General features: G+C 38.4%; 2 protein-coding genes and 1 long non-coding RNA gene across 10 annotated transcripts in view; 2 read left to right on the forward strand and 1 right to left on the reverse strand.

Moving 5' to 3' along the window:
- The window catches only part of XPO1 (exportin 1), a 34,061-nt gene extending 15,362 nt beyond the window's left edge, over positions 1-18,699 (forward strand). For 4 of the 5 annotated variants that reach the window (XM_085541003.1, XM_015856757.3, XM_085541001.1 and 1 more), the window contains 21 exons: positions 1,859-1,920; positions 1,997-2,041; positions 2,123-2,304; positions 2,589-2,637; positions 2,722-2,841; positions 2,944-3,072; positions 4,697-4,855; positions 7,158-7,355; positions 8,216-8,354; positions 9,346-9,527; positions 10,315-10,471; positions 10,573-10,736; positions 11,510-11,644; positions 11,991-12,174; positions 13,253-13,359; positions 14,223-14,417; positions 15,272-15,440; positions 16,433-16,567; positions 16,667-16,826; positions 16,905-17,001; positions 17,656-18,699. In XM_085541003.1, the coding sequence (XP_085397129.1) occupies positions 2,027-2,041; positions 2,123-2,304; positions 2,589-2,637; positions 2,722-2,841; positions 2,944-3,072; positions 4,697-4,855; positions 7,158-7,355; positions 8,216-8,354; positions 9,346-9,527; positions 10,315-10,471; positions 10,573-10,736; positions 11,510-11,644; positions 11,991-12,174; positions 13,253-13,359; positions 14,223-14,417; positions 15,272-15,440; positions 16,433-16,567; positions 16,667-16,826; positions 16,905-17,001; positions 17,656-17,802 (2,823 nt within the window). In that variant the 5' untranslated portion in view covers positions 1,859-1,920; positions 1,997-2,026 and the 3' untranslated portion in view covers positions 17,803-18,699. The remainder of the gene's footprint in view (positions 1-1,858; positions 1,921-1,996; positions 2,042-2,122; positions 2,305-2,588; positions 2,638-2,721; positions 2,842-2,943; positions 3,073-4,696; positions 4,856-7,157; positions 7,356-8,215; positions 8,355-9,345; positions 9,528-10,314; positions 10,472-10,572; positions 10,737-11,509; positions 11,645-11,990; positions 12,175-13,252; positions 13,360-14,222; positions 14,418-15,271; positions 15,441-16,432; positions 16,568-16,666; positions 16,827-16,904; positions 17,002-17,655) is intronic. The other variant, XM_085541002.1, reaches the window with a different exon arrangement.
- LOC107310788 (uncharacterized) lies at positions 1-24,805 on the reverse strand. Of its 3 annotated transcripts, none has more exons than XR_014943790.1 (3): positions 24,669-24,805; positions 21,051-21,141; positions 1-125 (listed from the first exon to the last, which is right to left on the reverse strand). It is a non-coding gene; the product is annotated as an uncharacterized LOC107310788 (long non-coding RNA). The 3 variants fall into 3 exon arrangements; XR_014943789.1 differs by lacking the exon at positions 1-125 and adding an exon at positions 11,085-11,218; XR_014943788.1 differs by lacking the exon at positions 1-125 and adding an exon at positions 23,609-23,699 and having other exon boundaries at positions 21,032-21,141.
- The window catches only part of USP34 (ubiquitin specific peptidase 34), a 129,588-nt gene continuing 129,203 nt past the window's right edge, over positions 24,462-24,846 (forward strand). Inside the window, exon 1 of one of the 2 annotated variants that reach the window (XM_085540996.1) lies at positions 24,462-24,785. Coding sequence is in view for 1 of the 2 variants with exons in the window: in XM_085540991.1 (XP_085397117.1) it covers positions 24,743-24,785 (43 nt within the window). In the remaining variant the exon portion in view is untranslated. The remainder of the gene's footprint in view (positions 24,786-24,846) is intronic. The other variant, XM_085540991.1, reaches the window with a different exon arrangement.

Here is a 24,846-nt window from a genome sequence, read left to right on the forward strand (position 1 = left end):
TGGCAGAAGATAGTTCCCAAGAATTTTAAAACGAAGTGGACTTGTTGTTTTCTACTAGTTGAGCAACTCCATGAGCAGGAGCTGGGACTGTGGGTTTGGTCTCAGCAGTGGTATTTTCATCTTATCTGTGGAATGATTATAAAAAAAAACAGCTGTTAAATATAGAGCAGAAACTATAATCTTTTTCAACTTAAAAAATAAGTGATTACATGAAAGATGCAACATAAGTCTAAGAGGAAGGAAAAAAAAAAACAACAAACGTTAGATTTCAGTTGCTGCTACATTTGAGAGATTAGAAACGTGACCATTGACTGAATGAATGGAGGAGCTCATAAGCCCGGAGCATGACATGAAAACAGTCAGGCCTTTCAGGTTGTCTGTTGATCTGTAGTTGCCATTTTATTTATTTATTTATTTTACAGCAGATAAGCTTTGGAGCTGAGCAGTTGTTTCCATCTGCAGATGTTTTCAGGGCTGGGTTGGTGGTAGCGTGGCATCAAAGTTGCAAATGAATGGTTGAATTCTATTAGTGCAGCAAAGATTTAAAATAAAAAATAGGCAACTTTAATATCAGGACAGCAATCTTACAAACAGCATTCACTTTCAGATTCTTTTTAGAATGGCAAGAGTTGCAACAAGTTGAATTCTTTCTGTAGTTTTGATAGACGAATAGTTTAGCTTCTGGCACTGAACACTTCTTATATACTATTTGGGTACGTCAACATTTCATCAAAGTGTGAGGTTTTGTGTTTTTTGGGGGGGAGGTGGGGGATGGCCGTGATGCCAGGCTAAGAGTAGTTCACCTGTGAAAGTGCTTGACAATGGTATATTTTGTTATCAAGTGTTCTTTTGGATTAGTGCGTACTGACCCTCACTGATAATAATGAAGAGATTAATTTGTCATCAGCAAAACCTTCAGAGCAGCTGCTGAGTGCTATGCCTCTAGTAGCATAACTTCTGTGTGTGCTGTTTCCAAATGTCTTGAAACTGCAATTAAAAAATGGAATTAACTGTTCATTTTGCTCAGGCCAGGATGCAAAAAAAACCCACCAAACTAATTTTAAATTAAATAAATATTTACAATATTTAAATATTTAAATATTGTATTGTATTCAAATATTTAAATAAATTTAAAAAGAAAAAGACTAATTTTGCTGAAGTACTAGGAAAGTTATATAGTGTAGAGTAGTGGCTAGGGGGAAAATGAAATTTCTTAAAATAAGGCATTCAGTTAGGTCATAACTTTAGATAATAATAATCTGTGTTTCGTCTGTGTTATTGGTTATCTCATTGAAGAAATAATAGAAAATGATACATCAAATAGATTTTGTCTTCATTAAGTTGAATACCAAAATACATATGTACGCTAAAACATAAGTTTTTAACCCTTTTGATCTCCTGAACTGCATTCAGAGAAGAGGAATTGTACTGAGCCACATAGAAAATGTATAGATAATGTGTACAATTAACAAAACTATTATCTTAAATTGTGAGCTTATCTTAGGCATTGATAAGTAGAAAATTTGACAGCACTACGAGGGATGTTTCTTCTTCAGTGAATATAGTAACTTATTTAATTATTAATCTTGAACCTTTCTTATTTCATTAAATAACTTAAGATCATCTCTGCGTAATAACAATGCTTACACGAGTGTAAATAGGCTGAAATACTATCAGCAGTAACAGCATTTTATTTGCCATTATGCACAAGCACATGTTACATGTAAAGTGGCTTGAGTCAACTTAGAATTGCCCTGCACCCTAATACCGTTGTTTTAAGGATATGGCAAGAATCTTACATCAGAAACAATATTAATGACATCAGGCTTAGTTAAAATATTTCTCAATTCTTCTGCAGGTATAAAAAAGTATGTTGTTGGCCTAATTATCAAGACATCGTCTGATCCAACATGTGTAGAAGTAAGTGAATTCTTTCAGGGGAAGGAAAGGGAGGTAAATACTATGTCTAATCTGACTTCTCTTTTCCATTTTCTAGAAAGAGAAGGTGTATATTGGGAAACTGAACATGATTCTTGTTCAGGTAAGCTGGGAAGCACTAAATCTTGTCCTGGAGTACTTGGTTTTGCTTACGTACCTAACATATGGGTGTTTCACTTTTCAGATTCTGAAACAGGAGTGGCCAAAGCACTGGCCAACTTTTATAAGTGATATTGTAGGAGCAAGCAGGACTAGTGAAAGCCTTTGTCAGAACAACATGGTGATCCTTAAACTATTGAGTGAAGAAGTGTTTGATTTCTCCAGCGGCCAGATAACTCAAGTGAAAGCAAAGCATTTGAAAGACAGGCAAGTAAATTATTTACTATATCCTTAATAAGCAGCACATACTTTGGTAACAGTTTCAACACTGTGTGGGTTTCTTGGCTAGATTTTGTGGGTACCAGTCTGGACTCTTTCAGAAAAACACATTGTTGTAGTCATTTGTAAAGAATCAGATATTGCTTTTGAATGCTTCCAAGGATTTGTAGGTGTTGTGAACGTGTTTTGTGGTCACAGTACTTTATTAATCAGAGTTTGGATTGTTTTTCAACTTGAGAATGCTTCATTTTTTTTTATTTTTTTTTTTATAGTATGTGCAATGAGTTCTCTCAGATATTTCAACTGTGTCAGTTTGTGATGGTAAGTATTAGTTTTTCGTAACTTCTTCCACACTACCTACACCCAGTCATGCCTTAGTAATATACTCTTGATGTGTTCCTACAGGAAAACTCCCAAAATGCTCCTTTAGTTCATGCTACTTTGGAAACTTTGCTACGATTTCTGAACTGGATTCCTCTGGGATATATTTTTGAGACTAAGTTAATCAGCACACTAATATACAAGGTATGTATGTAATTAGCAATAGCTTTTTAGTTGAAAAGTGGCAAAATGCATCCCATATAACACCTTTGTAAAATGCTTTATTTTCTTTTATTTTCCCAATAGTTCCTAAATGTTCCTATGTTTCGGAACGTCTCTCTAAAGTGCCTCACAGAGATTGCAGGTGTCAGTGTAAGCCAGTATGAAGAACAATTTGTAACACTTTTTACCTTGACCATGATGCAGTTAAAACAGGTAATGGTTTAGTAAATGTTTTTTTTCACTGCAACTTTTAAGAACCTGGTTCAGTTTACAAGTCGATATTGTTTATACAGCTCTTGAGAGATGTTGCCTTTTGTTGTACCATTTGGTTGTGTATTTATAACTTGCTTGTGAGACATAAACTTTATGATGAGGAGGAACAGCAGTATTTCAGCAGGATTGATGTGTTTGTGTTTTGTGCTCTCGGATTGTCTTAAGAAAGGTGGTGGCAGGTAGGTGAGATACTGCTGTGTGCTCAGCACACCTTTAAGCATATTGAAATGCCAGAAGTTTGTGATGGAAGGCTCACTGTAGATGGCTCTTATCATTGTTCATTTCAGTAAGGATAGTCTTAGGCCTAAATTTTTTTCTTTTTTTTCTTTTTAATAACACTTCCGAATAATAGCACTGATTCTGGTTTTATATCCATTTTTTTTCCAGTTGTGTATAACGCAGGTTTCATCAGTCTTTGAGGTCTTTTCAGAAAGGTGTGCTTCAAAAAGAGACACCTCTGCCCTCATCCCTCTCCCTCACTGCTGGCTTCAGGAGGATCTGTAGTATTTTTTAATTAGAATTTGATTTAAAAGTTGTCTTTTTCTTGGAGCTAAATTATTTTGGTTTTGACACTGGAGTTTTTCTTCATTTTCTCTTTCATTTCTTTATTTTCTTTTTTTAATTGGTGGATGACAGGTTGGCCATGTGCCAGCAGCCTGCCCTGGTGGCCCAAAAGGCCGATACTAGGGTGCATTAAAAAGGAGCGTAGCCAGCAGGTCAAGGGAGGTAATGCTCCCCTTCTGCTTTGCACTGGTCAGGCGTCATCTGAAGCACTGTACCGAGCTCTGGGCTCCCTGGTACAAAAAAGACAGGGATCTCCTGGAAAAAATCCAGTAGAGGGCCACAAAGATGATACAGAGCCTGGAGCACCTCCCCCATGAGGAAAGGCTGAATGATCTGGGTCTGTTTAGTGTTGAGAAAAGAAGACTCAGAGGGGATCTTATTAATGTTTATAAATATCTTAAGTGTGGGAGACTAGGGTTTATGGCCAACCTCTTTTCAGTGATCTGAGGGGACTGGACAAGTGGAAATGGCAGTAGACTGGAGCATAAGAAGTTCTGCTCCAATATGCGAGGGGACTTCACTGTGAGGGTGACAGAGCACTACAACGGGCTGCCTAGGGAGCTTGTGGAGTCTACTCTATAAAGACAGTCAAGACCTGTCTGGTTGCTTACCTGTGCACCCTGCTTTGCAGGGGATTGGACTTGATTTCTGAAGGTCCCTTCCAACCCCTACAGTTCTATGGTTCTACTGGTGATGCTCTTGATTCTGAATGCAAATAGGATCAACCAGAGCTTTTACTTTAAATAACAGTTGAATGCTTAACTGGGGTTTTGTTCATGAGAACTTCAGTGTCTGTGTACTGTTAAATCATATTGTCCGGCTTGGAGATGATCATGAGTGTGAAGACTTTTGGAGGAAGGGCCTGGTAAAAAGAAGTGTTGTGAAAAGTACTAGAAAGGCTTTTTTCAAGGGGAAGAAAAGTATTATGATTGGTAATATGCAGTAGTTCTGTTTAACCTGTAAGATAGGATGTTGATTATGTTTGTCTTCATTTTGTTAGATGCTTCCTCTAAATACCAATATCCGACTTGCCTACTCAAATGGAAAAGATGATGAACAGAACTTCATTCAGAATCTCAGTTTGTTTCTCTGCACATTTCTGAAGGAACATGGTCAACTTATAGAAAAAAGATTAAATCTGAGAGAAACGTTAATGGAGGTAAGTTGCATAGTTTATCCAGCTCAAAACACATTGTTTCTCATACGCAAATAACATGATGCCAATACGACCTCTAGATTGTTGTGCTTATATTGCTTAGAAGATTTTTTTTTTTCCTATAGTCAGTAAATGGTGTGAAAACAAGAAACCGTTCAGACTTTCCAATTGTACTTCAGTAGCAATTTATTTTCAGCGGTGTTTATTTTCAGCTTCCTTTTCCTGGTGTATACTCCAAAGTGTAAATACTGTTTTAAAATGCTTTCAAAGAAATACCATGAAACCTTTTTCTATTTTTTGTTTTACTTACTAATGCAGGTGGTTCCTGCTGTGTCAGTCTGTGTGTGAAATGGTGTATTTTGTTTTTACTCAACACCCAGGCTTGGTGTCTAGGGTGCAGCAAATGCCATTCTCCTGGTTTTCTGTCCTGATGTAACTTCTTGCCTAAATGGTCATTTCTCAAAGTTTGACTGAAATGCTTAGAAGACCTTGAGGTCTGTGTTTAGTTCCTGTGTTCCACTTGCTGAGAGTGAGCTGTTCTTTGATGTCCTTCTGTTAGCACTCTCCCATCCCTGAGCTCCTGTGGGATGAAACTGTCTCCATAGGCCCTTGTGGTAGCCTTTGTGATGTCCCACAGTTGAGCCCTCTGTAGGTATGGAGTCCGTAGGTTGAGGAACTGTCCTGAGACCCAAAACCACAGTATACACCTGGAGAAAAGTTCTCGTTTTGTGGGTCCATCTTGTTAGGTGCAGTACTTGCAAGGTATCTGAATTTTAGTCTTTTCCTTCTGATATTTGCACTACGTTTCTTCTCAAAAAAGAAAAAAAAAGTATATATAAATTGTTAGCAAATTGCAAACTGTAGCTCATTTGGAAAATATACTAAATTATTGTATCTTGCTCTATTTAAAAACAACCAAACAAAAAGCAAACATAAGCCTTTCAGCAATCCATGAGTGATTCCTTATTTCCAAATTGGTGAACTTCTGCAAAATAATTCTTAGTCAAGGAAGAGATCAAGTTTCAACCCATATTGAGACATTATTAAGAAGATGAAGTTGAATGTCATGTGTAAGTTGGAGTGCAGTCTTTAAATCTTGCCTCCTGTCTGTTCTGGCACAACTGTACTAAATTGTTGCATAGTTAAAATTGACATCTGTAAATGGACATTTGCAAAAATCGATTCTGAATGACTTTGGATCTCCTATAGGATGTCGAAATATTTCTCAAAATTCCTAGAGTGGCTTAAAATTGCTGCACGTTTCACTGTTCTAACAGCATAACAGAACATAGTGGGGGGGGATGAAAGCCTTCTAAAAGAAGCTGCGTAGTTTTAATCTAGTTGTTTATACAGTGGATGTAGCTGATCTTCTGAAATTGCTTCATGGACTCCTTGTAGCCTTCTAGAGTAGTGAAAGAAGGTAGATAAGTTATTTAAAGTGAAATTGTTGATTAAAGTGGATGAGCATAGGGATAAGAAGTTGCTTTTGAATCCCTCTTTCAGTGTTGTAGATAGGGATGTCAAGTCAGATTTCTTCCGCCTAAAATGCTTTGGATTGCTTAGCATCTGAACTATGAAAATGAAGTCTGTTTTCATTGCTCCCTTCTGTTTAGTTCACTGGTAGCCTGTTGATTGACAGTTTCCACTAGGGGATTTTAAAGTAAGATAGCTGAGTAATTTTGGACTATGTAAAACCAACCTCTGTATTTGGTATCAGTCTCAGAGCTGCATTCTTCTCAGTCTCCGAAGTGACTGTTTAGTTATTAAAGACGAAGATGTCTTAGTAGATGTCTTGTATTGAATCGTAGGTAGTGTGGATTTGGAGGTTTTCTTCCAGATTCTCAGAGGATTTGCAGAACAGAGTAACAATAACTATTGAGAATAGCAGTGCTTAAAATGAGCGGCTGAGGGTTTTTTTGAGGGTCTAAAAGAAGAGGTCTTGTAGAAGCTTAGAGGGGTTTGATTTTAATAATATAGAAAGGGACTAATTTGGCTATTGGTGGTTTTTTTGTTCTTTGTTTTTTTTAAATTTTTTACATATTTTTAAGATACCTCGAGGCTTTTCTGTGTTTAAGAATTGATGCATGCTTTCAAAATAACATCAACTGACATGGTGCTGTGTTCTTTTCAGTTGCTTCACTTCGACTAGTAAATGTCACTGTGGTATTACTGCACCTTGTTAGTAAACTTTACAATAATTCAGTATTTTTATCAATATGAGGATAACAAAATCTGACGTAACATGGTTTTAATCCACTTCTGTGTTGAAAAATAATTAATAGATGCTTAAAACATGGTTTTCCAGGCTCTTCATTATATGCTATTGGTATCAGAAGTAGAAGAAACTGAAATTTTCAAGATTTGTCTTGAATATTGGAATCATTTAGCTGCTGAGCTCTACAGGGAAAGCCCATTCTCAACGTCTGCTTCTCCACTGCTTTCTGGAAGTCAACACTTCGATGTTCCTCCAAGGAGACAGCTTTATTTGCCTGTATTATCCAAGGTAATGCTTAAGTGAAAATACTTCATAAATTTAGGCACTTTTCCTATGTGCAGAGACTTCACTGTATGTAAGGAATGGCTTCAGAGCACTTTCCATGCTTTAAGTAATAATTAATTCAGCTGTAGTAATTTAATGTGCTGAAATTGCTAAACTTAGAAGATGATGGCAGTGACTGTTAATAGTGTGCTCTTTTGGTACTATGTATGAACATAAGAGAGAATATATATCTGTACAATTTACTTAAACATACTAACCCTGTTTTCTTCCACGTTACCACCTCAAGAGCTTCATTTTTAACTTTGTGATAGAATTGTTGTGTAGGATTTGCGTAGTAGATTTGCTAAATCTTGTTAATAGTTTCTGTAATTAGTGGTTTCCAGCATGGATCTTGGTGTGGGGTTTGTGGAAAAAATCGTTAACTTCTGTTTAGAGAGTAAGGACAACTTGATGTTTTATTCAGTCACTGTGGTGGAGTTGTGTTCTCTACTCAGGAATGAGATTTCAAAACAAGGACAGTGTATCTTAGTATTAAAAATAGTGTATTGTTAATGAATTGGTGGTATAAGAGCTGTGGTGAAAATTAAACAGCATGCGTCAGAGGAAAAAATGTGCATGTATTTAAAAGATCTTCAATACATACATCCTATGTAACACAAGGTATGGTACTTTTTTAAACAACTCCTAATCTTGCAGAGATGGAAATCAGCTCTACTCTTAATGTTATTTTAGCTAATGTGTCCCTTCGGAATGTTCCTTGCCATTTGCTTGTATGTGAGCTGACTTGAGGACTTGCTGGATACCTACCCTTTATTTTCATGTTACAATACAATTCAATTGAAACTTCCCTTTGTAACATACAGGTTCGATTGCTAATGGTCAGCCGTATGGCTAAACCTGAAGAAGTGCTAGTGGTGGAAAATGATCAAGGGGAAGTAGTACGAGAATTCATGAAGGATACAGATTCCATAAACTTATATAAAAATATGAGAGAAACATTGGGTAAGTGTGGTGGCTGATAGTGTTGTATTGTAGATCTGTGCAACTGCACCAGTACCATGTATATAGCACAATTATATGAGGGGACAGGGGAGGAAATGGATTTGAAGCAGGGTTGTCATATATGTAAGGTCAGGTTGTTAGACTTCAATAATAACATTTTTCTGTTAAATGAAAACACTGGAATGGAGCACTGAGTATTTATTAGCAACTTCATGAATGTAAAACACAAGCATTATTTTATTCTCACTGCTGTACTTTTGAAGTAAATATACTTAACGCATTTGTTCTGATATATATTTATTTTTAAATTATATCTTTATTGTATTAAAATTACTGCAGTATATTCTCATCCTTAGTAATGTTTCCAGATACAGGTGTCAGACAGTCTTTAGTTTGAATTTTGGTGTTTGTTACTGCTTAGTGTGCTGTCATAATAGAAGATTCGCCTCTTAAAAAGGCAGGAGTACAGTGAAAGTGGCACTGTAAAAATCCATTGCTAAATCTGACCTTTATGCTGCTTTTTGACTTGGTGGGATTATTTATTTTACTTATGTTAGAGAGTCTAATCATTTTAGGGGCTGATGGAATGGTCTGAGCTGATAAAGCTGAATCTTTTCACTTAGACTAGGTTCAGGTGTACCATCTCCATTTTAATGGCGGGTTATTAAATCCAACAGATGTAATGACACTGAAATAATGAACAGAGGAGAATTATTGACTGACTTGTTAAATGCAGCATAATAACCTCAGAGCTAGCCTATGTCATATTTCCTATGGCTCATGAGTATGTATGCATTTTATTAATTATTTAACTTAGTAGCTTTACTGATCTGACTGATAGAAAATATACTTGTCTTTACAACTAGCAGATCTGGCTTTACATTCTTAGCTTGTTCTATCATAAGCTCACAAGAGAAGTACTACACTTAGCATTTTGATTTTGTCTTAGAAATTAACTTAAAAATCTTGCTTACTGTTAATTGTCTTTCAGTGTATCTTACGCATCTGGATTATGCAGACACAGAACGAATAATGACAGAGAAACTTCATAATCAAGTGAATGGGACGGAATGGTCATGGAAAAATTTGAATACACTGTGTTGGGCTATAGGCTCAATCAGTGGAGCAATGCATGAAGAAGATGAAAAAAGATTCCTTGTTACAGTAATTAAGGTATTGTGTTACAAAACTAACAGCTTTGTCATACTTGATAGTTTATGCTCAAGAAATTGAGCTTAAAAAGACACTGCTCTACATTCTTCAGTAAGCTGTCTTGTACAGCAAACAAATTGATGAAAATAATTTGATGGGAAATACCATATCCTGAATGTTAGGCCGATAAATTCCTCAGTCATGAAAAATGCATGAATCCAAATAGCCTTTTCACTGTGAAAACTCTGGAGAGGAAAGTTTGGCTTATGATGAAGTATTTTGCTTTAGGAATGCAGAAGATATGGAAAAAAAGCACTAATGAAGTAAGAGTAGCCTTAATGAAGCAAAGTAACGTGCATTGTTTTTAACCAAATAGCACTCTTCGCTTCATGTTTAGTAAATGTGTGTGTGGAAAGAGTACAGGAAGAAAATGTTATCTACAGGAGTAATTAAGCATTGCTGTTACATCATAAAAATACTGCAGAGAGGATTTAGTTTCCCCTACTTGCTGTGCAGTACCTGTATGTTTATCTGTATCAACTGATTGGTCAGTAGTCAACACTGAGGGTTGCTGTAGTCTGCCCTGTATACATCATTAATTACATTTAAAACACATGGCTGAAAAGGTGTTGTTCTAGATTTTGCTGAAACTTAGAATTGTCCTGATCTTTAACTCTTCTTGTTTGTTGTTTTTTTTTTAAATCAATTTGGCAGTCTACCGTATCATTATGATAGCTTAATTTAGCCTTTATGCTGCTCTTCTAACCTACAAACTTGGGGAGGTGACTAATAATATGTTACATTGTAGGATCTCCTAGGACTCTGTGAACAAAAGAGAGGAAAAGACAACAAAGCCATTATTGCATCAAATATTATGTACATAGTAGGCCAATACCCACGTTTCTTGAGAGCTCATTGGAAGTTTTTGAAGACAGTAGTCAACAAGCTATTTGAGTTTATGCATGGTAACTATCTCTTCTACTTGCTGTTCTGACTTTCTTGATGCCGAGTACAAGTGCATGTCTGGGGGAAAATACAAAACAATAACTGATCTCATTTGATTTAGAAACCCATGATGGTGTCCAGGATATGGCTTGTGATACCTTCATTAAAATAGCACAAAAGTGCCGCCGACATTTTGTTCAGGTTCAAGTGGGAGAAGTAATGCCTTTCATTGATGAAATCTTGAACAATATAAATACAATCATCTGTGACCTTCAGCCACAACAGGTACATATAATTCAGGACTGTAAGTTTGTGAAGATGAGTAAAAAGTTGTGACATAACAAAACTTGATAGTAGTCTTTTAAGACTTGAATTGTATTTTTTAGTCATTGTGTGTGTGTGTGTGTTAGTGAGTGTTATGTTACAGATGGTATGATTGCGTTACATTATTAAGGTCTTAATTAGAATTCTTGAAAAGAGAATTAAAGTGTGCCGAGTTGAAATTCTTTTTTCTGGAATGCTTCTACAAGTAAATAATAGTAAATCTGATTTTGAGGTTTTGATTAGCAAAGAAAAGTATTCTACTGTGATAGCATACTTATGGGTCTTGCTTGTCCAGTGGCAAGAGCATACCTGCAGGGAGAATGTGTTCTTACAGAGTAGTGCATGCACAGCTGATGCATTGCAGTGAAAACCTTGGGAACCTTGGGCTGAGGAGGTATTAAGTTCCGACTTCTGATTTTCTGCACTCGATTTAGCCCAAAGTTCTGTAAAAGAAATAAATGGAGCTGTATCGTAAGAGAAAGCATATGCCTGAAATTGCTTCAGGTAAAATGAAGGAGGTCTCTGAGATAGTAGCATTGGAAGGGAATGGAGGCTTACCTTAAATGTGGTGTAAGTAAGGAAAGGGTGGAGAAAGATCTCGTAATCTCAAGTGGGAAGTACATGTTTAGTCACTGGAAACCCATTTTCAGCTTTTACTACCTGCTAGTTTTGAACATGGTAAACTTCTGGGTAGTCTTCCTTAACCTTTCTGTTTGACTTGTTTTTCCAATCAGGTGCATACGTTCTATGAAGCAGTAGGATACATGATTGGGGCACAAACAGACCAGACTGTACAGGAGCATCTGATAGAAAAATACATGTTGCTCCCCAATCAAGTATGGGACAGCATAATTCAGCAGGCAACAAAAGTAAGGCCATAAATTTTAAGTGTATTCAATTAAAATAAAACAGCTGAATGTTTGTTTCTGTGTTGTTTGTTTTGGTGTTTGTTCTTTTTACTCCTGAAATTAGGTGAAGTTAGCTGGGGTGAACTTATATAAAGCAATGGTTGATGTGACAGTAAAAGTGTTGTTTGAAAAGAGAAGACTTGAATGACTTAAGAGTGGTTTAAATCCAGTGTAAAGAATTTCACAGAAAATCCCTTAGCGGTGTGTAAGATAAATTCTTGCAAGTGACCATTTTTGTACTAGAATATAAGTGGCTTTTTTTTTTTTTTATTCCGACTAAATGGAAATAACTAAACTTTTTCAACAGAATGTTGATATTCTGAAGGATCCCGAAACGGTTAAGCAGCTTGGTAGCATTCTGAAAACCAATGTAAGAGCGTGCAAAGCAGTTGGCCACCCCTTTGTGATTCAGCTTGGAAGAATTTATTTAGATATGCTGAATGTGTACAAGTGCCTAAGTGAAAATATTTCTGCAGCTATTCAGGCTAATGGTAAGAAATCTCATGTTTTTCTTAATGGGATTGACAGTGCATGTCATCAGGTTTGAAATTCATTACAGCTGGGCTTATCTTACTGTGCATGTGTTTTTTGTTTGTTGTTTGTGCGGGGGGGGGAGGGGCAAGAGAATGACCTAAGGTACCTAACCAGTTTTTACTGGATAGGTTAGAGTTGTATGATATCTAAGTAGAATGTGCTGCTGTAGTAGTTCTTGACGAGATGAAATGGATTGGTTATATTGGATCTGTCTTACAAAAGATTTTCTTACCCATGCAAATAATAATACTAGTGAATGCTTGGACTTAACCACTGAACAGCTGGTTGACCTTGAAGTCGCTTCTCTGAATTCAGAATAAAACTGCCTGTGAAGTCAATACATTTCTGAACTCTGCAGCTCTTATTACAGGACTTGTTCTTATTTAAAACAAAAGCAAAACACAACAACCAAAATGGGAAGCAGTTGCTAGGACTTGTAGTCCTGAGATTTTACTAGGGCGAGAGCTATTGTGATTGCACTTAACTCAGAGTATGTTCTTACAGCTGGTTATCTCTGATGCCTGCGGTAGCAGTTCTACCTTTGTTTCCCTGACCGCGGTCTTCCAGGGTTTCCCTTGGATATGCTGTTATAATTGCGTGGCTGTGCACTCAATTAGGGCAGGTTTTACTGATGAGAGTTAATTGACTTGGATGTGAGAAAATGAAATAAAAATTATGCTCCTTGTAGTAAAGACAAGTTTGAATTATAAAGTTTGTCTGTGAGAAAATCAGGAGCTTGCTTTAAAACACTGCATAACTTGATGTCTTCTTGTCACTAAGTAAGAGACAGAGGTAAGCTTGATCCAGGTGGTTAAATGAACATGCAGTATTCCCTTACTGGAAAGGTAAGTTACAGCTTTGTTTTTGAGTTGTGCAGGCAGTCAGTAGTAGTGTCATAATACCAAATTGCAACTTGGACGTGTGTTACTGAAATAATGGGGAGGTAGTTTTTATAAAAATGAAACATTCTGAACTTTTAAAGTCTTCTTGTTGGCACATCTTACCTAGATTAAGTGAAGCCTTACAACTTTTCAGGTGAAATGGTCACAAAGCAGCCCTTAATTAGAAGTATGAGGACTGTGAAAAGGGAGACTTTAAAACTGATTTCTGGCTGGGTGAGCAGGTCCAATGATCCTCAGATGGTAAGTAAATTTATATTAAAACAAATAATTCATAGAACAACATCAGGAAGAACTCTGCTCTTTTGCTGAGGAGCTGTCAGTGCTGTTCTGTTCACAGAAACTAGTTTCAGAACTGCAGTATATGAAGGAAGGATAAGGTGTGATCATACAGATGGTAGGCCTGAGCTGTATTTTGATTGCTTTGATTTCAGCTGAGAGGAATGCTAAGGGAAAGTAAGAAGGTGTAAGACAGTTCTCAGGCAACCACTGCTGGATGAATACTGTGGGTGGGGAGTATATGGTTATGTAACATATCATCACAGAATCACCAAGGTTGGAAAAGACATGCATGATCATCCAGTCCAACTGTCCCCCTGTCACTAATAGTTCTTACTAAACCACATCCCTCAACAGAGCATCTAAGTATTTCTCGAGCACTTCCAGTGTTGGTGGCTCAACCACCTCCCTAGGCAGCCCATTCCAGTTCCTGACCACTTCAGTAAAGCAGTATTTCCTAACATCCAGCCTGAATTCCCCCTGGTGCAACGTGAGGCCATTCCCTTCAGTCCTATCACCAGTTATGCAAGAGAAGTGGCTGACTCACAGCTCACTAAAGCATCCATTCAGGTAGTTATAGAGGGCAGTGTCTCCCCTGAGCTTCCTGCAGACTGAACAATCCTGGCTCCCTCAACCACTTGTTTCCAGACCCCTCACCAGTTTCATTGCCCTTCTCTGGACATGTACCAGGGCCTCAGTGTCTTTCTTGCAGTGAGGGGTCCATTTCCTCTACCTATTTTTAGCTTCTTTCAGAACTACCTTGTAATTGCTTGAGATTTTGTTCAGTAACCGCACTGTTGTAACAGTATCTTGCTGGTTTTTTTTAGGTTGCTGAAAACTTTGTTCCTCCTTTGTTGGATGCAGTTCTCATTGACTACCAGAGAAATGTTCCAGCTGCTAGAGAACCTGAAGTACTTAGTACTATGGCTATTATTGTAAACAAGCTGGGTGGACATATTACTGCTGAAATACCTCAGATATTTGATGCTGTTTTTGAGTGCACATTAAACATGATCAATAAGGTATTATATGTAAATTTTTGATAAAGGAAAAAAAAAGGAGGGGGTGGGAATTTTGAGAGTACTAGTCTTTGGGTATTGCAAGAAAGGGGGCAGTATGTAGTTGACATAGTGTTATTATATGACTTCTGTTTTATGGAAATTAGGTTGAGGTTCATGAATTCTGGCTGTCCAGGTGAATGTCTTAGTCTCATTGACTTAATTTCTTAATACAGTCCTAAAATTAAATTATTAGTTTTTTTCTGTTCCAAGACCTTGAAATGTCATGATTCTGGAAGCTGAAGTATGCTTTGAGTAGACTTCAGTGTAGGGTGAATTACTTGAATTCATATATACTTATCATTACTCATATTCATAATTTTTTAGTTCATTGAATGTTTCCTTGATGAATTCCTTAGTTGAGTGAGTTTCTGTGCTACTGTTTGCAGGTACTTGCATAATACTGGCTAGATTAGTGCCATTTTACACTAGTATGAGCCAGAAAGTGCATCCCTGTAGTAGCTAGGTGCTTAATTGCTGAGGCCAACTGTCTTGTGTCTGTGGAGCCAAGTAGTAATTGAAGTTGTATATTGACAAAATGTGGTTCAGCCTGCTGATACTGTGTAACTAGAAAATGTTCTTATGAAGCTTTGGTAATGGAAGTGTGGGGAAAAATTTCACTGGGAATTTGGGAACTGTAAATTTCTTCAAATCTGAGATCTAAATGCTATTCTGTATTGGATATTGACTCACTCTTCTTAGCAGGAGATCTGTGGATAGTGGATCTTTGAGTTATTCCGGAAGCTTGACAGACTGTTTTTTTTTGTTTCTCCCTCTTTTCCCCCCCAAACCTTTCGCTGTGCCCCTCACACTCTCAGGACTTCGAAGAATATCCTGAACACAGAACAAACTTCTTCTTGCTACTCCAGGCTGTAAATTCTCATTGCTTCCCAGCATTCCTGGCCATTCCACCTGCACAGTTCAAACTTGTTTTGGATTCTATTATTTGGGCTTTCAAACATACAATGAGAAATGTTGCAGATACAGGTAAATTGAGGTTTTAAGTGTTAAGCATGTAGATTGCTGCTTTCTTGCATTTTTAGTCAAACATAGTGTTCCAGTCACACTGTATTTGCTGCAGAAGAACAGTATTTTCCTATCTCAATTTCAAGTTGACAACTAGACACCCATTAACATACTGAAATAGTTGGATGTTTTTTACTCAAAGAAGAGGGCGTTTGTTTCTGCGTGCTTTCTCTTTATAGAGTGTGAGGTTTTTTCTGAAATGGCTGAACCGATGCAACAGCTCGTAGCTGGTTTTCTGCTTCAGCTTTCATTGTGCTGTTTGGAGTGTTTAACTTCTTGCCTCACTTAGGCAGTCTCTAAGTTACTACTGAAAAAGACAGCAGAAAAATAAATGGTGAGTGAATTTGGTCTGGGAGACAGCTATGACATAAGGCGAGGGAAGTACTCTAGACTAAAGGAAAACTCCTTTTGAACAACAGCAAGTTAAACTTCATCTCAGGTTTCACGGAGAAGCTATTTTTAGCACACCTGAGTAATTAAATGTCCTCTAGGATGAGAGTTGCCAAGAAAGGCTAGGAAAAGCTGTGTAAATGTCATAAATTCTGAAAGCATCTCAACCACAGGATAAAAATGATTGTTTTGAAGCTACCTCAATACTAGCTAATTGTTTATGTTTGTAAGATGCCTTTGTGTTGCATTTCAGGTATTAAGGTAACTGTTGGTGTGATTTTTCCCTTCCTGAATTAACTAGTATGTCTTCATAGAGTTTCTCACTTTTGTACCAGTGAAATTGTGTGGTTGGCTCTTCGTGGTTCTGCCTTCTAATAATGAAAACCATGTTGGTGCTCAGTATAAATGTGGCTGCTGCCCTCTACTGGCTGCTTGAATGATTAGTTTAAACTGCAATGCTTGTCAGAATTTCTTGGGATGTTCGTCTCACTTTGAAAAGACTTAAGGATGAATGGAGCTTTTGGTATAGTTTTGTTCATTTTTCTTTTATGCGAATTTTTCAGGACTTCAAATACTTTACACTCTGCTACAAAATGTTGCACAAGAAGAGGCTGCTGCTCAGAGTTTCTATCAGACATATTTCTGTGATATCCTTCAGCACATCTTCTCTGTTGTAACAGATACTTCACACACTGCTGGTAAGATTGTGAACCAGGTGAAAACAAGCCTTTCAAACATCATAGTAATGTTGCATTTCTTGTTCTGAATAATAACATGTATAATTTTGATCTGTTCAGGTTTGACAATGCATGCATCAATCCTTGCATACATGTTCAACTTGGTAGAAGAGGGAAAAATAAGTACTCCATTGAATCCTGGAAATCCAGTGAACAACCAAATGTTTATTCAAGAATACGTTGCTAATCTCCTCAAATCTGCATTTCCTCATCTGCAAGAGTAAGTGTCCTGTAATTGTCTTATACTTTTGAGTGGATGCTTACATACTGAAATACTAATGGATGTATTTGCTGTTAGTGCCCAGGTTAAGCTGTTTGTAACAGGACTCTTCAGTTTAAACCAGGATATTCCTGCCTTCAAGGAGCACCTAAGGGATTTCCTGGTCCAAATCAAGGTATGTTTGGCATGGTTTCTTAGAGAATTGTAAAAAATATTTAGCAGGATGATGTTTTTAAGTTATTGGACGGTGTTCATTTATAATAGGGCATACATTTTATTACTACTTAAAATTGTCATGGCTCGAGGGTCTAGATACCGGATCATGTAATCTATTTCAGTGTAATTTAATTGTATAGGTTAAGTTTAAATGCATGCTGTTGCTTATACATTGGTCATACTTACAGGTCTAAAATGGCCATAAAGCAGATCTTGTTTCATTTCTGCTTGGGACTAGGGTGTGTTTTGAAAGTTGACAGACTAGTGCTCTGCTTTTATTTTTCCAAAGATGCTAAAATTAAAGATGATTGTACGAAAGTACATGTTAAAGATGTTCTCAGGCTACGTTAGGTAGATATTTCAAAAACTGTAGAGAGACTGTTTTAATGATAAGGTCAAACAAAAAGCAATGTTACTGTACCATGATGCATGGTGAATATCTTAGAAATTTTTGTCTTATAATCTGATCTTACATGCTGGAAGCAAAACAAGAAATAGTCTGACAAGGATGCGAAGGGAAGATGCTACCAACATTGTTTTTGATATTTTCAGAAGCTTATTGCTCTTTCTGATGCAATTAAAGTGAAGTAATGGTTTTGTGTGAATTGTGCAGGAATTTGCAGGTGAAGACACATCAGATTTATTCTTGGAGGAAAGAGAAACAGCCCTTCGACAAGCTCAAGAGGAGAAACATAAACTTCAGATGTCTGTACCTGGCATCCTTAATCCACATGAAATTCCCGAGGAGATGTGTGATTAAAAAACAAGTTCTGCAGTTTTCTTTCTGTGCAGCCACTTTGTTGTGACAGAAGAAAACGGCACTTGGATATTTGTTGACCAAAATGACGCCAATTTGTAAATTAAAATGTCACCTAGTGGCCCTCTTTTCTTATGTGTTTTTTGTATAAGAAATTTTCTGTGAAATATCCTTCCATTGTTTAAGCTTTTGTTTGGTCATCTTTATTTAGAATTGCATGAATTGAAAATTATTGCATTTTCAAAGTAATTATTTCATGCCCATTTTTGTGGCTAAGGGGAAAATAGGCAAAACATAAATTGTAAAGGACTATATTGCAAAACTATACAATTTCCTGTAAGAGTATCAATTTTTAATTTGGGATCATTTTCCTTCTAGCCTGCTCTACAGTCTAGGAGAAAAAGTAATGAGTAAAACAGTTTTAATTAATTGTTAAGCAGAGGATTATAGTGCTGCAATTTTTCTGATCAATTAGCAGCTTTTTGGATTTGAGTGGGTAAAGGCTAGGCTTACATGTATTTGCAAGTTGTATGGCAAGTTTGCAGCAAGATCATGTGCATATCATCCCATTGTAAAGCAACTTCTAAAGCGTATGGGAACACAGTACAGTTAGTTATTTTTACACAGTTCTTTTGTTTTTGTGTGTGTGCTGTCGCTTTGTCGACAACAGCTTTTTGTTTTCCTCAATGAGGAGTGTTGCTCATTTGTGAGCCTTCATTAACTCGAAGTGAAATGGTTAAAATATTTATCCTGTTAGAATAGGCTGCATCTTTTTAACTACTCATAAAATAAAAAAAACCCTCTGGCTTTTGAGATGACTTATACTAATTTACATTGTTTACCATGCTGTAGTGCTTAAAGAACACTACTTAAAAGCAAAATAAACTTGGTTTACATTTATTTTTCTTTCTTCGGCTTATTCTTTTATTGGATGAAAATGCTGTGATCGTATTAAAGGTTTGTATCCTGAAGGCATAGGAAATGGTCCTTGAGGTCTAGGTTACCATTCTTTCTGATTTCTCCTGATCTCAAGGCTGAGCTTGAAAGCTAACATGAAACAAGTTGGGTTCTATTTGAAAGTGTAGTTTTGACTTAACACCATGACTAAAAATACTCCATACTACATTGCTATAGAATGCCAGTAATAAGGTATTCTTGCTCTCAATATATGTACTCTTTGTGTTCTATTCCAAAGAGTTATTGAACTGTATCTTGACTAGAAATTGATACTGGTACATATTAATAACACATATAGACCAGATGTGCAGTTATTTTTCTACCTAAAGTTTTGTAGTTAAATAATTTTCACAGACGTATGAAATACAGGTGAGAAAACTTCAGTGTGAACACTAAGATGGTGTACAGTCTTGATTTCCCCATGTTTACAGCATCTCACTTCTGTTTTCTAAGAGCTGACATTAAAGTATCCCATGGGTTTTCATTATTTTTTGTTCTTTCCGTTTATTTGGTCTCTGGTTTTAGGATTGTTACTGTGATGCAAAGCATAACAATTAATGCAGAGCTGTAGAACAAAGTTAGACAGTTGTGGAGGTGCTTTATGTAAGCTGTAGGTAATTTTGTGCTGTACATTAATTTTGAAGTAGAAGTGCATGAGATAGCAGTGTTCAGTGTATAATTCTGTTGTAACCAGAATGTTTCCAGTCCGAAGTACTGGTCCCATTCTGTGTCTGAAAATCTGTTGCTTGACTTAGCTGGCCTTAAAAAAACAAAGCCACTACTGTTGGAACATCTTTTATCATCACAAATACCGCAGTCAGTCTGAAAGTGCTCAGATGTGGAGACAAGGTTCCTCAAACCCTTTATGACTGGGACTTAAAGTAGTCTACCAAAATCGTTCATTAGTTTGCTAGGTGAAAGATTTCATTTGCTTCTCAAACTCATGCTTTAAGATTTTTCATGTCTTTCTGTCCTGTTGAATTATAGTTTTGTTCTTGTAAAGCAACATGTACCCTAAGAAGCAGTTCAAAGTGTTTGAAGTACTGTTGAAGGATACTAAAATTGCTTGCAACCAGGCTTTGTCACAGTATTATAGAGCTGCAGATTATCAAAAGCTGTGGAGACCAGGAAGAAAACTACTAGAATGGAAACGCCCCCAATAGTGTGACATCAGTATGACCACATTCCACAAGGTGCAGAAGTAGATTAGTTCAGACATGTAATGAAAGTAGTTTGAATGAAAAGCGCTCCTGTGCTTCTACGTGCACCTTTCATTTTCAAGGTTGAAGTAAATTTGCAAGGTTTATGGTCTGATGTGCAGTAAAAACTGAAATCTGACTTTCAAAGTAAGACCTGAGGTGTGTTTAAAAATGCAATTCAGATAAAGAGTTTTTCATTATTTTGATACCTTTCAGATTATCTTGTAACAAAATGTTGATGTGTTAGTTCTCGCTTCCCTTTTAAATCTGAATGAAAAAAGAAGCTGTGTTATCTTCAAAATTGGTGCCTTTTGCTGATCTCTGTAGATGCTATGAAAACTGAGCTTATGCAGAGCTCTTGATAAAATTTGGGGGGAGGGTGTGTCTACTCCTAGTGCAGTTATCCTGTACGTAAAAAATTATTACAGTGTATACCTGAGGAGGTTGTAGATACTAAGTCGAATGCACACTCTGGAAATGAAAACAAACGGATAAAAAGCATGAACCCATCATAAAACATAACTACAACTTGTAATTATATGTAAACCAATGTTTACTTTGTGCATATTTCTATACAGATTTTAAAAGAAGAATTCTATGTACTCCAGGTACATTCATTAACAAAAATATTACAGGGTGTTTTCTGTGTTTACATGAATTGATTGCCTGTTAGCTAACGAAGACACCCCCAAGTGCTTGTTGCAGGCTACCATGTGTTTGCTACTGTAACTGGAGCAGATTATTTTCCAAAGCATTTTAGGTTAGTTTTCTTTTTCTAACTTGAATAATTTGCTGTGTGTTAATCTGATTGGTTAAGTGAACTATTTTCCAATAAAGTTAATATTTATGCAAAAAGCTTTAGAATAATGTTCATCTTTCAAGGAAGATTTAAGTTATTCCCAGTAGACTTCAGCACTGGGAAGCAATGAAACATTGGCTGTGGATTTCTATGGATGAAGGGGAGTGGCATGAGGAAAAGATGCTGCAAATATCACAGCATTAAAATGCACAGAGGCTGGCTAAGGCAAGGAACTTGCTTTAGTGTTGAACTGTGCCTCTGAGACTGACTGTCCCTCTAGATAAATTATTACTCACCCAAAGCTTACAGGGCACTATTTTCTTGCTCATATGAGGTGCCTATGTTCTTTCTGTTCTTCTCTTCCCATGTTAGTAGTTATGTCTCCAACTGTAATAGGGCAAAACCAAAATGTTAGAGATTGCTTTTTAAAAAATATGTTTGTTACAAAATCAAGTATAAGAACATACCCTTCTTTCTGCCCTTCATGAATACACCTCTGTATGTAATTTAATGGAACCGAATTTCTGTTTAGACTTCCACGTTCAGGAGATCATTGCTGAAGTTGACTGATCAGCAACGTTCTCTTGGAAAAAGGCTTAGCCAGTCGTTTTTAGAATTTAACATACAGTGCACCTTAATTACTAAATGCACCTGAAATCACAAATCATTTCTTGAGTATGGGGAGAGAAGATTCAGTTAGAATTAGGTGAAAATACAGTGAGTGCTTGTGTTTCTAGTAGTACAAATACTATGTAAGAAAATAGGAATTTCAGAAAACTTTTCAAGCCTCTACAAATACACTGTATTATGCATTTTCTGTGATAATAGCATATTCACAGGTAAATCTGAAAACAAACATGACGTATTCCTAGGGGAAACAATATAACTGATCCTGTTTCAACTTCTTCGACAGCAAAGGCTGAATGGGAGACTTTTTACTACCATTCCTGTTAGAACAAAGATGAACAGTTGGGAACTCAGCTTGGTGTTGGGGCTCTGTGTTCTCTACTGAGATTATTTACACATTTGGGTGAGACTGTTGGGCTACCTGATGGAGCATATTAACATACTGCAATGGATTGTTATTAACATACTGCAATGGATTGGCTGCATTTATCAAATACAACAGCTTTGCAGAACTGTTTTTCTTTGTTTTTAAAGCAGAACATAGCTATTCAGTGTGCCAGCAGTCTCAAGACACCTATCTTGTTTAAGATAGAACTCTGAAATGAATCAAATGCTACTGCAGGTATGTACATACTTGCCCTATGTTTGCTTTTCATTTTCATACACGTGTTTATTCATGCTGTTAATGGGAACAAGAAAACAGTTTAAAATACAAAGCTGGGGTTAAGAAGGGATGTTTTCAAAGATCAGATGAGAATGACTTAAGAAGAACCAAGCGAAGCACTCGTATTTAGACTTCTATTGGGTTAAAAAGCACTTTTCCACATACCCTATCAAAATATGTAAAAGGACTTATGTTTTTATTGTGAACTGTCTCAGTTCTTAGTTACTGGCAAATCTACAGTCTTTGTGGGTTCCATCATGTAAAGAGTCTTGGGAACAATGGATCAACTGAAGATGAGGGAGGGGCGTTAAAATTGTTTTATCTCAGTGTGACTACATAATTCTGTGTGATGGAAGGAACTGTCTGCAGCCTGCTTACTACCACAGCTGTTATTTTGACATGACTGCTGATAATGAGATAGCAATTATGGATTTTCTTGTTTGGAACCTGTAGCATTAGATCTAGTGTGAGGTGTTTGTTTTTAATCAGCCTTATTTTATTAACTTCTCAGAGCTATACCTGTGTTTTGCTTCTTGGACTAACTGCTTCCAGCTGTGCAATCGTTAGAGCAAACTCCTACAAAAATACTGGTAAAGACATGCTTTACCAGTGAAGAGTCCAAGAGTTCTGCTTGCTTTTGAATCAAAAGGCCATCAGTTGTGTCACAGCTTCTTTAGAAGCTGAAATAATCCAAATGAAAACTGAAACATACTGTGGGAGATGATCCCAGAATTAAGCTGGTTACAATCCTCAGGCTATTTAAATGAAGGTTTAGAAAGATCACCCAACCCTAATGCACATTAGGTTTTTTTTCTTTTGGTGAATGGTTAATTTCATCTTTAACCAAAAAGAAAAAAATAAATAAAAATTGCCTAGACTGAGTTACTAGTTTGGTCTTGGGACACTGACACTGTAAGTGTACATATGGATCTCAAACTGTTCACTTTGTACATGGGGATATAGAATTTTCCTTTTGCTCAAGTCTTGCATTTTTCTTCAGTTACTACTTCAGAACTGCTGTCAGCTTGGCAAGGGAAGCATTTCCTGATTCAGCAGCATCACAGTCAGGGGAAGGAAAGAGGGACTCCTAGGGATGAAACCACATCGCAGCGATGCCACGTGAGGAGAGAATAAAGGCCAAGAGAAAATAAGCAATGTATATAAGAAAGAGTAGCTGCTGATCACTATCATGAAAACTGTAGGCCACTTATGGGTCCTGCTGCCTACAGTTTGGAAGTTTGCATTTAACGTTAAAACTGCAATTTCATTTTTCTTTAATAAGATTGCGTGCTGTAAATTGCGTGCGGTAAAGTTTACTTCATAATATCTGCCCAGAAATAGGAACAAGGTCACCCATATTTCTCTGTTGTACATGTTGAACTCAGCACGTGATACTGTGATTCAAAAGGCCCCTTCCTTGTGCTGACTGTGGTGTTCACGTGGCTACGCAACCAGATCAGAAAGTTGATTTGTCAGAAAAATAAACTTCTGGCAGGTAATTTTGGATCTACAAACAGATGGACCGCAAGGGCTGGGTATGGAAGAAGGTAAAGAGAAATGCACCAATTAAACTGATCATGCACAGTGCGGAACTGTATTTTCTGTTGCACTCAGGTTGTGTAGCCACCGATCCATTCCACAACAGCAGGAATACCTGTGCAGAACGTCAAAGGTTAAGGAAGGCAATAAACACAACGTATGGCAGGAATAGTATTTGTGTTAGTCGAGTATGACGGCGCTGCCTCAGATGCCGACCACGCTTCTGTTTGTATAGACAGAGCTTTTCATTTCGAGAACTTCAACGTCGACAGCGCCGACAAGGGATCGTTACAGGCCGGCCGCCGTCACGCAGCAGCGGGCGCCAATCAAACGGAGCGGAGCCCCGGAAGCCAGCCGGCCTCGCGCGTGGCCTGACGGGCGCTCCGTGCGGCCCGGCCGTCCGCCCGCACATCCCGCCGCCTGCTGACAGGCCGGGACGCGAGGAGAGCGGCAGCAGCCTGTCCGACCCGCCTCTACCTCCGCCCGAAGCACCGAGCTGCTCAGCCCCCGCCGCCATCCGTCCAAACGGGAGCGGCCTCGCCCGCATTCTGCACGGCGTTGGGGCGGTGCTTCCCGGCGAGGGGCGGGACTGGGGCCGCCACGGCCGCTTCGCGCCTAACCCGTCAGCGCGCGCCGCCTCGGCCGCCATCTTGCCTTGCAGGCCCCGCTGCCGGCCCGCCCCTTTCTCCCTCCCCGCTCGCCGGCCCTGCCGCCCGGCCCGGGCTGGGAAAGGCGGGGCGAAAGGGAGGAGGGACTCGGCCGCCTTCGTCTCTCGTCTCGTCGGAAACCGCCGAGCGGAGCCCGAGCGCTCCGTCTCCCTCGCTACCGTTCCCTCCTCCTCCTTCCCCCTCACCAAAATGGCGGCGCGCGGAGCCGCCGGCTGCCAGTGAGTGAGTCGGCTTCCCCTCCCGCCGCCGCCGCCGCCGCGGGCTCATTGGCATCGCTCGGCCGCCTCATCCCCCCCCCCCACGCCCCGGACCGGCCCCCGTCCTCCCGCCCCTCCTTCCCTCCCCTCCTTCCCTCTCCTCCTCTCCCTCCCCCCCTCCCCCCCCTTCTGACCCCCGCCCCGGCCCCCATCAATCACCGATCGGCAGCCCCGCGCGGATCAATCAATGGTTGGGAGGCGGCGGCGGCGGCGGCTGCTGCTGTTAATGAACAATGTGTGAGAGCTGCGCCGAGCTGCTGGAGGTGTTAAACGAGAGTAAGTGCGGCCGCCCTCCCTGCTGCCCTTTTCCGGCAGTCCTCGCCCTGCGCCGGGCTCC

The sequence above is a fragment of the Coturnix japonica genome, chromosome 3, assembly GCF_054131305.1.
Source record: "Coturnix japonica strain WE chromosome 3, WE-NBRP24, whole genome shotgun sequence".
NCBI lineage: Eukaryota > Metazoa > Chordata > Aves > Galliformes > Phasianidae > Coturnix > Coturnix japonica.